At 52.7% G+C, this 17,504-nt stretch overlaps 1 protein-coding gene and 1 long non-coding RNA gene across 14 annotated transcripts in view; one reads left to right on the top strand and one right to left on the bottom strand.

Annotated features, from left to right (window-relative positions):
- Window positions 1–17,504, top strand: part of PAX2 (paired box 2) — an 89,846-nt gene that overhangs the window by 6,760 nt on the left and 65,582 nt on the right. For 7 of the 13 annotated variants that reach the window (XM_084772222.1, XM_084772213.1, XM_084772211.1 and 4 more), the window contains exons 2-4: window positions 4,129–4,239; window positions 7,706–7,874; window positions 8,468–8,665. In XM_084772222.1, the coding sequence (XP_084628348.1) occupies window positions 4,129–4,239; window positions 7,706–7,874; window positions 8,468–8,665 (478 nt within the window). Of the gene's footprint in view, window positions 1–643; window positions 691–2,569; window positions 2,740–2,796; window positions 2,900–4,128; window positions 4,240–7,705; window positions 7,875–8,467; window positions 8,666–17,504 lie in introns of those variants that run through there. The other 6 variants (XM_084772216.1, XM_084772218.1, XM_084772220.1 and 3 more) reach the window with 3 other exon arrangements.
- LOC311592178 lies at window positions 82–7,698 on the bottom strand. The gene is made up of 3 exons (XR_014777327.1): window positions 6,475–7,698; window positions 4,505–4,980; window positions 82–2,230 (listed from the first exon to the last, which is right to left on the bottom strand). It is a non-coding gene; the product is annotated as an uncharacterized lncRNA (long non-coding RNA).

Genomic DNA, 17,504 nt, shown 5'->3' with positions numbered 1-17,504 from the left:
GGGGTGCGGGGGGGGAGGGAAGGACTCTTGCCAGGTCCTCTGTGGTACAGCCACCTTCTAGAACTGCTCAAGACCCGGTGGGCCCAAGAGAGACAGCCAGGTCACGCCCCAGCAAAAGAGTTTTAAAAAGAAGCCGGGCAAGCGGGGATAGCCAACAGGATTGCCACTTGCACTTTACTCTTATGCATAATCTGCCCAGAGACCGCACTGAAAGCTGGGGTATAAATCACACAAGGCTTGGGGCACCTTTGCATAAGTACATACATGAGGGCTTTCACATCATGACCACAGCCTCCCGCACACCTAACACTCACGCAGAACTGGCTGGCCCCAGCAGAGAACCAGCTAGCCAGTCCGAAAGGGAGGAGGTAGGAGAGGGGCCGCCAGGCGCCAAGCGAGCACTGCGGAGACGGGAGCTGAGAAGGAGAAGGGGGCTGAGACCCACAAGGAAGATTTATTGGGCAGATCAGATGCACAGAGGCGGCTAATGAAGCAAATCCCGAGATGGGTATCAGAGCAACTCCCCAAAAGTTTATTTGCCTTTAAATTTCCGCAGGGAGGCGGGCGCCTTGTTTGAAGTGTAAATGCCCCTAGGTTGGAGGGGGTGGTGGTGGAAGGGCTGCTTTGAAAACACTGGAGAGAAAAGGTTCATTTAGAGTCAGACGAGAGAAAAGCAACGAAGCCTGACAGGTCGGAGCCCGGGTTGTGTTTGGGGTTGGGTTGTTTTCTTTCTTTTTCTTTCCTCCCTTTCCTCTTCCTTCTTTCTTTCTCCTTCCTTTTTCTACTCTTTTCCTTTCTGTTAGGGCCCATAGAAAAAGAAAAAGAACAGGAAAGGGGGAGTCAAAGGGAGAGGCCATGGAGGAGGGACATCAGCAGGTCAGTCCTTCATCCCAAAGTCCAAATAGAAAGCTGTGCAGAGGCTAACGGGGCCTCCAAAGCAGCAGGGTGGGTTGCCTTTGCAGGATCTAGACCCAGATGCCAGCTGGGAAGCTGTGACAGAGGCTGTGGGAGGGTGACTGTCCCAGGAGCAAGGGCAGGGAGGGTGTGCTATTGCTTTCTGGGACTATCTGAAAATTGAACTGTCATTACCACTCTTTTCCTAAGAGGGTGCACGTGAAGGGAACTTGTGTGAGTGCAACTTCAAACATGCTTTACGAATTGTTAGTTCTCTTTACAAAACATTAAGATCGACCCTCACCCCCACCCCACCCCCCACCCCATGTGAAAATGCCCGTTGTCTATGTTGTTCACACCTCATAGTATGTGAAACACAAAAATACACTGAGTTCTAGAGAAGACTGGATCCCTGTGTGGAGCAAGGGATTCCCTTGGTTTCTGTTTCCAAAACAGACTTACCAAGACTCAACTTATTACGTACGCCCAACATTTGGAGACCTGGGCAAGGGTTCCTTTATGAGTTTCTCTCCGTAGGAACCTTTAGAATGCTCCCTACCTCCAATTCTGGGCTGATTACTTTCTCAAAGGGAGCTAAGGCTATGCCAGTTACTACCACCCGGGAAGTCGGCCCTCAGCCTAGGAGCGGACTCCCCTTAGGCCAGAACTCTGTTTTCCTTTTCTCTTCCTCTACACGAAGTTAGTGCGTTTTCTTGGGGGCTGTGAAGCCAAAGCAAACCCGGGAGCGCCATCTGCAGGACCTGAGAGGAAGGCACTGGCTTTTCAGACTGGACCTCAGAGCCTCCTAGCCTCCTGCTCATGGGAACCTTAAGACCTCAGCCTAAAGAAAGGGGATGGGCACCGAGAGGCCATGGAGGGGGGGGGGCAGATGGAGAAGTGGGATGTTTTGTTTTGTTTTTTCACTTTCCACCAGTTACTCTGCAGTTGGATTCATTGGATCGCGTTCAGTAATTTCCGGGAGGCAGGGCAAAATCCCAGATCCCAACGGACCCAGCTCCCCAAGGAATGGAAAGCTAAGAATCCTGTGCAGCTGAGCCTGGCCTGAAACTCACCATAGTAAGGGCGTCCTAGAAAAGCAGGGTGCTAGACGCCCAGTAAGAGTCAGTCTGAGTCTGGTGGGTGTTTCCCCCAATCCCATCTACTGCTGAGGCTCTTTGGCCACAGGGACAGGGACGCGACACCACTCACTCACTGCCCTTCCTCTGGGCAGCAAGAGCTTCAGCCAACGCCAAGGAGTCTCGGGTCCGCCAGGCAAGAAAGCAGTGTTACGCAGCTCGAGCTTCCTGGAGCCGCCCTTTCTCAGACCCAGGGAAGCCTGGGAGGAGGGAGCGAAGTGGGGAGAGAGAGAGAGAGTTAAAACATCAGCTGAAGTGCCAAGATGATTTATGAGACGAGGGAAAATATTTCATAAAGATCTCCCGGATATTCTGTACTTAACCAGTTAGGAGACAAAGGGCTTCTCTTGCCTAGTGCGTGCGCGAGAGGACCCCATCGAACAAGGGAGCGAGTGCGAGCCAGGCTGCAGAGACCGGGCCAGCGGCTCCGGTAGGAGCCGGGCCAGGCCGGCGTGCTGCGCCTGCTGCGCTCGCTCCGGGTCCGCAGAGCCAGCGGCGCGCGGCGCTCAATCGCATTCACAGCCTCCTCTTCTCCCCAGGCGGGGAGAGAGAGAGCCTCGGTCCCGCCTTGGGCTTCTGCATCCTCTGTCGTTGCTGCGGACAAGCCTCTGCGCACTGTCTTCCTGCCCAATCTCTTCCCTAGCTACCCGAGGGTCCAGGAGCCAAGTTCCCTGGCGCTCCTGTCATCCGTTGGGTCCCACCACGGCAGGTGGGTCCTAGCCAGAGGCCTGTAGCTTGATTCTAAACCAGGCGCTCTGGACTGCCCTGACTCCGGGGAGGGGGCGCGCGCCACCGCTTGTGGGACGGGAGGGGACAAACTGCTGGGCACTTTGCCCCGGAATGAGAATCAGGCGTGCGTGGATGGGAAGGTACCACAGGAGGGAAAGGCGAAAGGGAAGGACCAGAGGGAAAGGAAGGAGGGGGGGGGGAGGAAGACACAAGGAGGAACGGAAGGGAAGTCAGCGCTAAGGGTTGCCGAGTTAGGACTAAGGATGAGGACCCGCAGGCGGCTGGGATCTGCAGGCATTGGCCGGTAGATAGCTTGGCGAGTTAGGACTGAGAGCCTGGCCTCCGAGCGCGCGCTCGGAGGCCCTCTGTGGTTGCCTGAATATTCATTAGACTGGTCGCGCTTTATCCTTATCTAACGTTTATCTTCTCGGCGAGTTTCGTTTCTCAGTGTAGTTTTAATCCCGGGTTCCCATTCCTCCTCCCCCTGGCCCGCTCCTCACCCTCCCTCTTCCTTCGCCCTCTGCTCCCTCCCGTTTCCCCCTCCCCGACCCTCCCCTCCTCGGCACCGGAGTGACAGGCGCGGGGCCCTCCTTGCAGAAGCTCGGGGCTCCGGCGCTGGCGAATCACAGAGTGGTGGAATCTATTGCCTTTGTCTGACAAGTCATCCATCTCCCGGCGCGGGGAGGAGGAGGGGGTCTGGAGGGGGCTTTGCAGCTTTTAGAGAGACACACACCGGGAGCCCAGGCTCCAGTCTCCGGCCGAGTCTTCTTGCAGCCGCAACCCACCTGGGGCCAGCCCAGCGCTACCGGCGCCGCTCGGTTCCTAAGCTGCCTCCCTCCCTCCTGGCCCTTCGGCCGCCGCGGTGTGCGCCTGCCTTTTCTGGGGGCGGGGGCCAGCTCGCGCGCTCCCCTCCCGCGGTCTCCCGCTTGGACATCCCGGGGATTGCTACTTCTCTGCCAACTTCGCCAACTCGCCGGCACTTGGAGCGGCCCCGTTCCCCTCTAGGCGCCCTCGGGCCGCCCCTGCCCTAAGAGCCCTCTTCATTCAGAGCCTCTCGGACGACCGGGTTCCAGGGGAGCTGAGTGAGCGGTCTTCCCCACCCGGCCTCAGCTCTGGCCGCAGCTGGCGCGCGAGCCATGCGCCCCCAGTGCCCCTTGGCCCAGCCCGTCGCCCGGGGGCTGCTTTGCTGACTGCCCAGCCGCGTGCCCCAACGGTGGCAAGTTGCAGCCACTGCGGTTGCAAATCCCTGCGGGCCCGGAGGAGTCCCGGCGGGGAGCGCAGCGCGGCGCCCCCCGCCCTCGCGTGCCCCGCAGCAGCCGGGCGCCCGCTCACCCTCCCTCCCCCACCGTCCCTTCCTTTTCTCCTCAAGTCCTGAAGTTGAGTTTGAGAGGCGACACGGCGGCGGCGGCCGCGCTGCTCCCGCTCCTCTGCCTCCCCATGGATATGCACTGCAAAGCAGACCCCTTCTCCGCGATGCACCGTGAGTACCGGCGCCCGGCTCCTGTCTCCATACCAACCCCATCTAGCCCCAGCGCGTCCCGTCCCCTTGAGCTCAAATCTCATTCTTGAGGCCACACTGGCTTTTTCCCGGTTTCTCCTTTCGTTCTATTCCTCTTCCCTAGCCGTTCTCACGCCTTCAAGCCACTCTCCTGCTTTTTGTCACTCCTTGCTCATCGGTCTGTCTGCCTTTCTGCCTTCCCTAGTGCTTTACCTGCCTTTTGCTCTTTACACCTGCTCCTCCTTACCTCGCGGGATCCATAGCCCTGGGCCCAGGTTCCAGCCCCCAACTCCCTTAGTCAGCCTTTGCCCTGGACTGAATGGCAGTAGTTTTCAGTTTTCAGGCTGTAGACTCTCTCTCTCTCTCTCTCTCTCTCTCTCTCTCTCTCTCTCTCTCTCTCTTCCCTCCCCTCATCTCTACCTTTCTCAACCTTAGAATTGTGGATGGTCAGGAGGAGGCTCCTAGCTTGAGAAGCCTCGGTGTCAGGACAACTGTGCAGAATATCCTGGGGGTGTGACCCCCTTTTCTGAGCCTCACTCACAGCCTCTCTTGTTTTCTCCCAGTTTAGTTAAGGCTTCGTGGGGACTGCTTAGAAATACTTCCATCCTCTTTCTTCCATCCTCACCCCTCCTCTTCTCCTCTTCGTTCCCTTCTTCAGCTAGGAGCATGAGATTGACAGGAAAATGGTCACTTTTCTTGACTTTGCCCTGGGAGGTGATCGTCCTAAAAACAATGAGAGGTTTTGAGAAGAAATCAAAGTCACGGAAAGAGCAAGTAGTAGAACCTTCCAAGTCAGCACCTTGATGCTCTAGAGACTTCCTTGCTTGCCTCTACTCTCTGCTAAGGACCATTCTGCCAGCACTCTGGCCAGGGGGGTCAGCAAGACTGAGAGAGAGAGAGAAAAAGAGAGAGAGAGAGAGAGAGAGAGAGAGAGAGAGAGAACAAAAGAAAGGCAAATGCCAAAGCTGAGGAGAAAGGAAAGAGAAATCAAATCAAAAGGAGGGGTTCAAGGAAAGAAAATTGAAATTTAAAGGATGTTTGGGGAAGAAATAAGAAAATAGGAAACAGGGAAGTATCTTAATGATATTTGAATTTATCTCATTCATAACAGTTCTTTTTTAGCTTGGAAAACTATTTGTCAGGTATTTTTCCCTTGCTTAAAAAGATAAATAATATTTTAAGTAGAAAAGCCCTCCCCATCTATAATAGATTAATAATTAAAGATAATTTGTAACTTTCCAGAAGGTAACTTTTAGACCTAGCTTGATCTGTGCGTTAAAACGCGATTCAAGAAGAGGGAGCCGCGTTTTGTTGTTTCCTAAGCACATATTTAGATTCAAGGGACGATTTTTTAAAACTCCCGGAATAAAATACAGTTCCCTAAATAATTTCTAGGTAAAGGAAACCCAAGAGAGGGACTTTGGGCTGCTGAGGGTCCCTCAGTCGGCCGGGAAACCTAGCTCTTTTTCGGAGGGAATGAAACAGAGTCCACAAGCCGGTTCACCCAGGCGGCCTGCCTGTCTCACCCTGTTGCCACTGCCTCACTCAGGGTTTTTGTTTGTTTGTTTATTTTTTTTTTTTTTGAGAATTGCTTCCGGGACCCCCAAGTCGGGGCCGGTGGCAGGGAACCGCTTCGAAACCCAAAGGGAAGCAAAAACAGCAGAAGGTGGTCAAAGGAAGGGAGAGAGAGGCACTGCGCGGCAGGCAAGGCGGCCGACTTGCGGGCGAGCAGCTACAGCTCTGGCCTGCGCCAGCGGCAGTAGCACATTCTAGGCCGGATTCCGCGTGGATCCTCCGCGGACCATCGGTCCTGAACTCCAGCGGGTTGCAATTCCCATCCCGTAGATTGGGGCAGAGGGGCCGGGCCCGGAGCCCGGTGAGGCTGAATTATTCATCTTTAATCTGCCCGCAGCTGCCGCCTTTTCATACCGGTAACGCGAGTTCTCCCGGGGCCTAAATTATTGATGGTCGGGGTTTGTAGGGAGGGGAGGGGGAGAAGAGTGGGACCAAGGATGGGGAGACTATGGGGATGGGGGTTGTAAGACAAGAGGTTCTGGCCACCTGGAGCTACTCATTAGAGACCTCTATCCATGGGTTTCCCCCGAGCTTAGTGTGGTCTCTTCAGAAAGAGATGGGTAAAAATAAAAGGGGCACGAGATTCGCCCGCTTTCTCCGAAACTCCTTGAGGCCACCGGGCAGTGGCTGCAGGTTGCCGACCTTGTCTGGCTTGACTCTGCTGCTAGAAGTCCCTGCGGTTGGATTGCAGAGTAACTGCAGCGGCAGGTTAATCGCTCTAGGTGCAGGATTTCTAGGCTGCTTTGGGCCGCGGAAAATGGGGTACCTGGCAGCGGCCTTGAGCACGGCACCCAGAGGCCTCACCTAATTGGACAGAAAGCCAGGGACTTTGCTCGGGCTGCTGGAGCGTCCGCTCTTTAGTGTTGGGTTTCGTAGGCGGAGGTCTGAGAGGTCAGAGGGTCCCGAACTGGCTTAGGTTGGCAACGTGGAGTGCCCCTGAGTCCTACCTAAGTCTGCAGGTGCTGTCCCTACCATGGCACCTTGGCGGGAGACTCTGCGGCCCCAGCCGGGTGCAGCGTGGTAGGCAAGCGAACCCTAGCAGCCGGCGTTCTTCTGCCGCTACCGGGAAGAGGCCGGGACTCTTCGCCGCCTCGTGGTCTCGGGGAGCGCAGCCGATCTCCTGCCGTTCTTTTTCCACCTGGATTTTTTCCCACTTTAGATATTAGGGATGCAGAGGGGGGAAATATTGTTCAAAACACCCGAAGACATAAAGGAAACCTAAAGGAAAGAAATAACTCCCGTTAAAAGCAATAGAAAAACAGGAAAAAAGGAAACAGTACAATTAAAAATAGATACAAGGGGAGAGGTAGGCAGAGAAGGAGAAAGGGATGTTCTTTAGTCTGAAGACTCCGCTGAGCTGAGTCAAGAGGACCCGGAACCCCCAAAATCATCGGGCTCAAAGCCTTATGAAACCCAAGCTCTGCCAAGCCTGCGGCGCAGGCGGGTTTCCTGTCCCCAGCACTGCTGTCCCTGCCCTGGTCCTTTCTCTCCCCACCTCCCTCCTTTCACCACTGCTGACATTATTTCCTCTTTGTCATTTATTCCCTCTCCATTTTTTCGCCTCTGTTAATCTCTCCTGGCTTCTTTACTCTTCTCGCACTTTCTCCTTTGCGGCGCTCTGGTGTGAGAGGCGGGTTCTTCCCTGGCCCAGCTTCTTTTACAGCAAGCAGGGGGCGCGCGGGGGTGGGGGCGGGTTTTCTCATATCTAATTCTCTTTTATCCTGTAGGCCCACAAAGCCACCTTTCTCCCCAGTCCTGGGATATGCCCCTTAGCCTTGCCTGCTCCCTTCGCACGTGGCGGGCCTCGGACCCTGACTAATGGCCGGTCCCTGCTGTGTGTGGGGTGTTGTGTTTTTTTCTTGTCTCTCCCCAGCAGGGCACGGGGGTGTGAACCAGCTCGGGGGGGTGTTTGTGAACGGCCGGCCCCTACCCGACGTGGTGAGGCAGCGCATCGTGGAGCTGGCCCACCAGGGTGTGCGGCCCTGTGACATCTCCCGGCAGCTGCGGGTCAGCCATGGCTGTGTCAGCAAAATCCTGGGCAGGTGAGGGCCGGGTGCTGCCTCTCTTCCCAGAGGAGGTTTTAGTTTAAAGATGCCGGGAAGGAAAGGACTTGAAGTGTCTAGGGGGCTCGCTGCCTGTTTTGAGAAGGGCACTCAAGTGCCGGCTGGGCCTTGGAGTGAGGGTGGAGTAGGGTCGGCCCAGTGTAATGCAGCTCTGGGACCCTCTGAAGGAAGGCAGCTACATTCAGAAAAGGAGGGATTTCCCCAGCTTATCAGTGTGGATGGGGTCGGAAGAAAAGGCAGGAGGACTGGGGAGACGCCAGGAGGGTCCAGGTTCCATTCGAACTCTGTGCTTCAGGTGGGATCGGTTCTCCCAGCACAGGTCCTTTTCTGCTTCCCAAGTGGAAGTCCCAATTTCCACTCCCAGGGTGCCTGCTCTAGCCACTGTCTACACCCAGTTCCTATGCCCACCCTAGTCAAGAATCTTCTGGAGTCTCTGCTCAGCTACACAGGGCCTTTTTCCCTTCACACCGATGCCTAGGGAGGGAGAGCGGCTTAGCAGCTCTGGAACTTGCAGCCCCCCTGCCCTTGCCACCACCGGCTTCTTGCTGACCCCGACGGCCTTCCTGGCCCAGGTACTACGAGACTGGCAGCATCAAGCCCGGAGTGATTGGTGGCTCCAAGCCCAAGGTGGCAACGCCCAAAGTGGTGGACAAGATTGCTGAATACAAGCGACAGAACCCGACTATGTTCGCCTGGGAAATCCGTGACCGGCTGCTAGCTGAGGGCATCTGCGACAATGACACAGTTCCCAGCGTCTCATCCATCAACAGGTGAGCAAAGCCCCCCTAGGCTTGGAGGTCAGGACTCCAATTCCCCCAACTCCTGCCTGCGGGGGGCCATCTCCCAGAGACCATCTTTGCTCTTTGTCCAGCCTCTACCCTTCCTTCCAGCTCCCAACCTGAAGTTCTTTGAGCAAGGAAAATAGACCTCCAGAAACAGACAGACAGACAGACAGACAGACAGACAGACAGACAGGGCTCTTTCCAATTCAGAGCTGAGTTTTCCCTGCCAGGCTTCTCCCGCCGGTGTCCTGGAAATGAATCCAAGTGTTTGTGGTAATTAAGACTCCAAGATTACCCACCTCGGGATCTAGAGACAATCACAGCCCATAGCAAAGCCTTTAAAATGACCACTGTCTATTCACTGCCTCCAAACAGACTTTTCTTTCTAAAGTCATGTACCCTTCCCCAGGGGCGGCCAGAATCCTGGCTCCTTTACCCTTCCAGTCAACTCCCACAAAGCTTGCCTCCCAGGAGCCCAGGTCTTGCTAGCCAGCTCCACACAAATTTCCGGCCGAGAAGCACTGGCATCCAGGCCTACAGGGCAGATGCCAGCCACCAGGCAGGACTTGGCAGAGCAGAGGAGCTGGACAAGGACGGGGATGCCAGGCAGGGAGTGAGAGCTGGGACCCTGTGGCTGACTCTTGGGAGATGCCCCCACCAACCAAGCATGCCTATCTTGAGGCCGAAATCTTTCCCTTAAGGATAGATTCAGATACTTGGGACGCTGCAGGCTCTACACAGTTCAACTTGAAGGACAGGACACTTAGGCTTCTTAGTCCCCAGGTCATTCCAGTGTGCGGTTTGGGAAACCATGTGGTCATGCTTTATGCATATGCACCCCAGCCAGCGTGTGCCAGGGCATCTATCTGGGGTGACCATAAAATACTCAGGCAGCACTAAAGCCCCTAAACCTAGACCAGCTTCATAACTGCAGAACTGTGCAGCCTGACAATTGTATGCAGAGACTCTGGGCTGCAAAGTCACACTCCAGCCAAAGGCAGGTTCCCCCCCTTCTCAGGCACCCCCCCAAATGAGGAAACAGTTAAGAGTTTCATACTCTGTTATTCTTTGTACTCTTCATAGGCTCGTTATCAGGACAACTAATAATTCAGATGGTGCTTCCTTCTGCAACTAGCATCACCTATCTTTTTTTAATATTTTGCAAACGATATGGAATTATCCCAAATCATCCTGAAAACAGCAGGTAAAATTAGCTGGTAGAATGTACCTTGGCTAAGGAAGATTCCCTCTGCCACTCTCCTGCTGTAACGTACTGCAAGGCGACCCCAGAAATTATCCCAGTGTGTGCCATCTGTATTAAAATGGTTATTCAGTTATGAACAGGGTAACATAATACTGATCAGCTAATTATACACCCTCCGAAACTCTCCAGCTCCCTGGGCCTGGCTCAGCTAGGTAGGTACTGGAAATGTGTGGCTGTTTGACATTCACTTTCCAAAAGAGCTGGGAGAAAGGCACTGGGTGGCTTGAGAAAGCAGTAAGTGTGCCTTGCCTTTAAAAGTCAGGGGGCTGGGCAGGTTTAGGTATGGGGGCAGGTGTGGCAGTTAGGGAGGGGAAGGAGGACAACTTCCCACCCCCCTTCCCTCACCCCTCCTCCTCTGCAGTCTCTAGACCTGCTTGTAGTCCTTGCAATGAGTTAGAACTGAGGTCCTGGGAGCACAGTAGCTGAGCCAAGAGTGGCTTGGGTGAGGAGTAATGTCATTGGACTGGGTGACAGTGGTCTGGGAACTGTTTTAGAGATACGCTTATTGTCTGTGATGGGAGTTGCAAGCTCTGAGTGGGCCCAAGACATATATAGTTTCGGTGATTTGCTTCTTTTGAGTGGGGCTGTGCTGGCAGCCCTGCCTAGCACCCTCTCTGGATGCCCCCCCCACAACACATATCCACCTATGGCTGGGCTATTTTTAAAGCTGGTTCAGGTACAAGTTTGAGGATGTTTCATCCTAAAACGTCAGAGAGTACAGAGGACAAATGACTCTAACATCAAACTCCAGAAGTCTGACGGTGTGCCTACCAAGCCAGAAGAAAGTAGATTAGCTAGCTGTCCATGAGATGAGCTTTGGGGAAAGGATGGCACAAACCTGGTAGCTCTGACAGCCACAGAGGCTGTTGGGCACATGGTCCTGTTATCCGAGGCACACACAGGCTTCCTTTGGGTGTGGAGACAGAGGCATTTCTGAGTAGGTATTGCTGAAGGTAAAGGAATCCAAAGCACAGGATCAGGGAAGCGACCAGCAGCATGGGCAGCCCTGGTTGTGCAATTAGGCTTCAAGGCTTGCGTTGTCAAAAAGGATCTATTCGGCCAGTTTAAATTTTGCTTTGGGAAGAAGTCTCCCATGGTTGATACTTTGGAAAGATTGGCTGGGACTTCCCAGTGTGTCACTGGGACATATTTGGGCACACCAATCATTAACAGCATTCCTACGGGTGCTCTGCCCTGAAGAGGAAGGCTTTTCTGGAGAGCCATATTTCATACAAATGCCCAATAAAGGTGTGGCATTCCTGCTGGTGCTGGTTGTATCAGGAACTTGGGACTTTCTGTATTGAGAACTATCACTCACTGTAGGAAGGAACTGGAGATTTTCCTGTGTGTAGAGAGTGTTATGTTCTGGGGAGTGGGGCGTGCCTGAGTTCAAAGCTTTGGGAATGGCAGATGTCCACCTGTGTTGCTGTTACTGTTGATACATACATACATGTATGTATGTATTTGTATGTGTGTGGGATGTGTATGTATACATATATACATGTCCTGAGTAAGGGTGCTCAGGAGTCAGCATAGGCAAAAAAGGAAGTCTACAGCTGCTCACCCACCTGAGCCAAAGGTTTTCATCTTCTCCTCCCCAAAACAGATGCTGCCGCCGCACTTGAAATATGCTGTTATGGCTATAAACTAAATTGCTTTTCATGCTTTAAAAAATGGTTTTGGCATTCTCTGATCCTGTCACGATAAAGCCTTGGCTGTCCTATCTGAGTTCTCCCCTGGCAAATGCTAGTAGAAATGCCTCTCTGGGCTAAAGGTGTAGTAGAGAGCCATCCACATCTGGAAATCATTGGCTAAAAATCTTAGCTGTGAGCAGGTCCTGGAATGTACTGAATCCTTATAAATGTTGGGCTGCTTATCCCTGAGTGTGGAGTTGCCAGCTCTTCAGCTTGTGAAGCATCACAGTTGGGAACAGTGTTTGTAAACAGGAAACTTCAGACTGAGGCCCGTCATGGGAAACACCTGTGGGCAGGGTAGAGATGGGCGTCTATGCAATAAAAGAGGAAAAAAGGGGCCCCAGCAGGTTGCGCTTTTGACAAGGCAGAAAGGATTGTTCTGACGGTGCTCCAGGGTTGGACTGTTGCCCTCGGCAGAGACCACTTATTTGAAAGAACAACAGGCTCTCTAGGTGAAGTTTAGGCTAGGGCTACACTCTCAGTGTGGTCTCAAAGCCAGCCGATGAACTTCTTAAGGCTAGTCAACACATTTTGGGGCCCGGGACTCTGTACTCTTAGATCTTTACGGTAGACCCTTGGGGCTTGCCAATCACCCCCACCCCGCCCCTGTATTCTTTCTTAGCCTGTTTGCTTTAAAGTAAGAACATACATTCCTCCTTGCACTGGCAGCACTGGCTCCAAAAAGGCTGCAGCCTCCGTGCTGTGTTAAGCAATGCCAGTATGTATCACTCAGGTGTCACCAGTGTCATTCTCAGGTGTTTGTCTTTGATCTGGCGGTGGGCAGTCGTCTCTCCCTGTAAGCTGAGAGTTAACTCATCGCAGCTGTGGGGATCCTAGACCACAGAACTCGGGTCTGCATCACTTAGATCACGGAAGCTTGGGAGAGAGGTGGCATTGCTTGTCACATCTCTAGATCTTTGCAGCTGTTTCGTTGTCACCACTGCTGGTGTCAGGGCAAAGAGCTAGGGAGAGTCAGTGAGTTAAGAAAAAGACTTCATCCTGAAGAGGAATGAGAAAAATCAGGTCAGAGATTGTGTCTTGGGGCCCCAGGCCTCTCAGACAGGGGCCGCAAGTGGTTTCTTGTCTGGTTTCTGTCTCAAAACTATGCTTACCTGTTTTTTTCTTAGAGGGACTCTGTGCTGTCCTTGTCACCCATCTGAAACAAGCATAATTGTTGGTCTGTTTTTTGGATTTGTTGTTGTTGGGTTTTTTTTTTTTTTGATACAAGGTTTCTCTATGCTATCTTGGCTGTCCTGGACTTGCTTTGTAGACCAGGCTGGCCTCAAACTCACAGTGATCCTCCTGCCTCTGCCTCCTGAGCACTGGGCTTAAAGGCATGTGCCACCATGGCCAGCTGTTTCTTGGATTTTTAATGTTTTTGCATTTCATTTTTATTTGTTTACTTGTGTGTATGTGTGTGTGGGGTGTTGGGGCGCACCTAGCACAGTGCACATGTGCAGACCAGAGGACAACATGTGGGAGCTGGTTTTCTCCTTCTACCATGTAGATTCTGGAAATCAAACTTAAAAGGCTGTGCTGGGCTTCTGGGCCCTGCTGTCTCCTGTTGCTGGCTTGTGGGCATTCAGGTCACAGCGTAGGTTTTCAGTGCTTGGCTGCCTCGAGTTCCTGCCTCAGCTGGAAACTTTTGAGAATTAAAGATGAGAGGTTATCAAAACAAAACAAAACAAAACAAAAAAGAAAACCTTTCCAGGTTGGGTTTAGAAGGTGATGTAGAGAAGAAAAGAGAGAAGGGGGAACCCTAAAATAAACAAATAAAGTCCCAACTGTTCTGAGAACTCAGTAAAACAATCGCATCAAATATGAAGAGGCATAAATCTTGTGTCTGCACAGGTAACCTACTCGATTGCTTTTATTATCGCTCAGGCTGACTCCATTTATTACCATCCACAGCCCGGGCAAAGGAGACTGCGTGGAGGGTGGTCTCTGGTGCAATCCTATACCCTGCAAGGCAACAATCAGCCCATACAGCCAGGGATTTCGATGGGAGCCAGGAAGGGCCCATCTGTCTGCATGAAACCAATCAATAACTCTGTAACCAGAGCCCTTGTCACAGGGAAATGGACAACACAACAGTTCAATAGAGGGGCCACAAGGGGAATTAGCCAAGTGGAGATGGTGCCAGGCAGGAGCAGCTTCTTGGGAAGGGGAGCGGGGGTTTCTTGGAGAAGAAGAGACAGGGAAGGCAAAGAGAGCCGGGCTCTTATTGGCGTAGGTGAGGGATTGCTGTGCAGTCAACCTCGGGAAGGAGAGGCAACACCAGACATTTGGGGTGGAGCAGGTGCTCTGGAGGGTAACTGGGGATTGGATTTGTGGTGCTCCTCTGGTGGTTCAGTTGCTAACGTGATGGGATAGCCTTGTGGGATAGAACGTCACAGCTTTCAACAGAAGCAGTAGTAGTAACGAGCACAGATGAATCATTCTCCCCAAAGCCTGTGCTCTGGAGAGGGGGTTCCCACAAGAGCTGGAGGGAGGCCCCTGCTTCTCAGACTTCTCACCAGGACTGATAAAGGAACACCGTAGTAACCCAGGGGCCCCCCGCTGCCCACTCCCAGCTTCCTACAGCTACAGACTTGGCTACTTTGCAGGGCCTTAGTGCTCAGGGCTTCCCTGAATCCCTCCTGGATGCTATCTGAGGTTATGTTGCAGTTCTCCCGCCAAGAGGAGAGTGCATACATTGGGAAGACACTACTTTCCATGTCCTTAAAAGAATCCAGTAGACAGGGCCCATCTGACCTGCCAACTGTCTAGGTTTTTGCTGTCCTTTCATAACTCCTACTCCATCAGACTAGGTGTTCAGAGCTCAGGTTGAGAAGGCACAGGCAGCTACGAAGTATCCAGAGAAGGCAGAAGGGTTCCTGAAGCTTAAAGACTTAGTGTCTCCCCATCAGTACCCAGGCAAGGAACGCAGTCATTGGAGAAAAGTTACGTCTCCTGGTATTCTCTGTCTGCCACTGGACAGAGATGGCTTTGTCCTGTTGGTCACATTTTTGGGGTTTGATGCTATCAAGGTGCAGTTAGAATGTGGGCACATGTACGCACAATGGCATATAGGATCAAAGGGGTTATCTTCTGTGTCGGGGGACTGTTTGTACTTGTGTGTCTGTTCTTAGGTACAGGGCTCTGAGACCACGGGAACAAAGAAATCAGTCCCCAGGACGGAACCAGCCATTACAGTGCAGGGCTGGGCACCTTGTCCTTACCTCAGGTGGTTAATCAGCAAGTCAGTCATTTGGGTGTTGCCTGAAGTGGCAACAGCCATAGAGTTTAGCTAAAGATGGTTCCATTTCACAACTTGGACAAGTGGGGCCAAGTTTTCCACCAATTTTTGTTTGTATTACAATTCTTGATAAGTCCAGTTAACCCTAATATGAAGTCCTTTGCTGGCCTGGTGCCACCTTTGTGATAAAGACTTTTGTGATCATGTTTATCTTTACTTTGACACTTGAGCCCAAGCTCTGTTGGCAGGGATAGCTATGGACCAATCACATCAGTAGCCAAGATGACGCTCTTCCAGTACATAGTTTTCCTCCAAAACTGTGATCCACACCGGCACGGAGGTGCATACCTTTGATCCCAGCATAGGCAGGCAGATCTCCATCGGTTCGAGGCCAACTTGGTCTACAGAATGAGACCCTGTTTCAAACAAAAAAACAAACACCAACACACACACACACACACACACACACACACACACAGAGAGAGAGAGAGAGAGAGAGAGAGAGAGAGAGAGAGAGAGAGAGAACTCCAGGCCAGGATAGCCAGCATGAAGCAGGCCGGTAGCAGTGGGACACCGTTATGCACAGAGATTTCTCTGTGTTGGACGCAGGCTCAGACTCCAGAGCCTCCCCAGGGATTAGAGAACAAGGAAGGGGTTTTAGATGAGAAGGGAATATAAGGTTTTGATGGCAGACAGGGCTCAGTATCAGACACAGTGCCTTGGGAACTCCTTAGGGCTAGACAGGGGAGCTGCTGGCATTTGAGAAGTTAGAGGGAAATGGCCTGACCTGAAGGGGAAAGGGTCGGCCAGTCCCCTGTACCCAGAAACTACCAGGTAAGAAAGGAAGGCATGTGGAAGGGAGCAGATGGTCGCTGAGCCAAGTTCCACTCACAGCTTATCTCCAAGCCATGGAAATATCGGGACCTTTTTCTTGTGTTTCTTGAGAGGCCATGTGATGAGAAGATATTTTGCGTTAAGAGACAAGGGGTTGGGGGGGGGGAGGAGAGAGGAGAAAGAGTCAAGTCGTCATCTATTTTAGAAGGTTTGACTTTGTATGTGGAGTAAGGAAAGTAGAGCCCCAAAATCCAGACTGGGGTGTGGCAAGGACAGTGATGGAAATGCATGTAGCCACAGGGGTCACACACCAGAGTTTTCAGGGAAACTGGCAGAAAAAGGTGCGTAGATGGGTATAGGAGCTGGAAGGCATGGGCCCAGCCTACAGGCATTGATACAGAGACAGCTTTTACACCTCTCAGTGTGTGTGTGTGTGTGTGTGTGTGTGTGTGTGTGTGTGCGCGCGCGCACGCGCACGCATAACGAGGCCTGAATATAACTTTTGGGAGTTGAGTCTATCTTTTTTTATTCTACCCTCCCCCATTTTTTGTGCTCTGTGTGTGTGCAGGCCATAGGTCGATGTCAGGAAGCATCCTCCATTGCTTTTGACTTTATTCATTGAGGGAAGGTCTCTCAATCAAACCCAGAGCTTGCCGATGTGACTAGTCTTGCTGGCCGCTTGCTCTGTAGATCTCATCAACGTCTTCTGAGGCTAGAACTGCGGATGCTCCCACTCAGCATCATGTGGGTTCTGGGAATCTGACTTCTCTGTTCCTCACGCTCGCACAGCAAGCTCTTTTTGCATTGAGACACCTCCCTGGTACCTTGTGGGGACCAGGAATTGGACATGGCAAGAGTCTTCACCTGGTGGGTCACCTTGCAGGACCCAAAAGGATAATTTTAACAGCTCTGTGCTAACCAAATAAAGTGCACATTGGGTCTGATTCTACCTTGGCCAGCAGTTGGCAGCCTCTAGCCTGTGTGACTCTACACACCGATCTCAAGTGTGAGGGAGCCAGCATTTCCCCACAGCCAGTGTGATGCAGACTACAAGAGTGACAGAGGAGGTGAGAGGCTGAGAGGCGAAAGAGGACTGCAGCCTCCTCGGCCAGGATGGTATTTGGGGCTGTAACCCAGAGCAGGCAGCTACTGTTGAGAAGGAGACTAGGGCGCCGTAATCTAAATAAGAGCATTTGGTCCTCTGATACATCTTAGATGTGGTTAGAGAAAACCAGTACCCAGGGCAGCTGGTTGTCCAGGCTGGTGGCATCCTGAGAAGCCCAGAGTTGACAAAGGAGAAAAGCAGAGGTCAGCTGGGGAGAAGTTTCTAGCATGAGGGTGGGGCAAAGAAAGTGACATTGCTGTCACATTCTCAAGGTCAGAGTTCCATGGTCCTTTCTAAGAGAGCTATGGGAACATGAATATGGCTGTGAACATCTGCCCCTTAGCATACGGCATATCCTGGCAGTGGCTGTCACCATCATTGGCAGGCCCAAGAAAGGCGAGAGAGAGAGAGAGAGAGAGAGAGAGAGAGAGAGAGAGAGAGAGAGAGAGAGGCCAAGAAGGCAGAGTGGGCCCTGCTTTCTGGTCTTCTGCAATGGAGTCCCTTCTACCCTGTTACCTTTAGGGCCACACTCCTCCAGGCATCCTGCCTTGCTCGCTCTCAGGCCTGCCTGACTATGGTGAGCTCCCTCTGCAGTGGCCTGAGTGAGAGCAGAGAAAGCTGGGGGAACGTGCCAGGCTGTTCCGTTCCTGGCTGAGAATGCAGCAGGACAGCTGGCTGGAAAGGAAGCAGTA

The sequence above is a fragment of the Acomys minous genome, assembly GCF_964271855.1.
Source record: "Acomys minous genome assembly, chromosome: 2".
Taxonomy (NCBI): domain Eukaryota; kingdom Metazoa; phylum Chordata; class Mammalia; order Rodentia; family Muridae; genus Acomys; species Acomys minous.
This window is presented reverse-complemented; position numbering and strand designations above follow the sequence as displayed.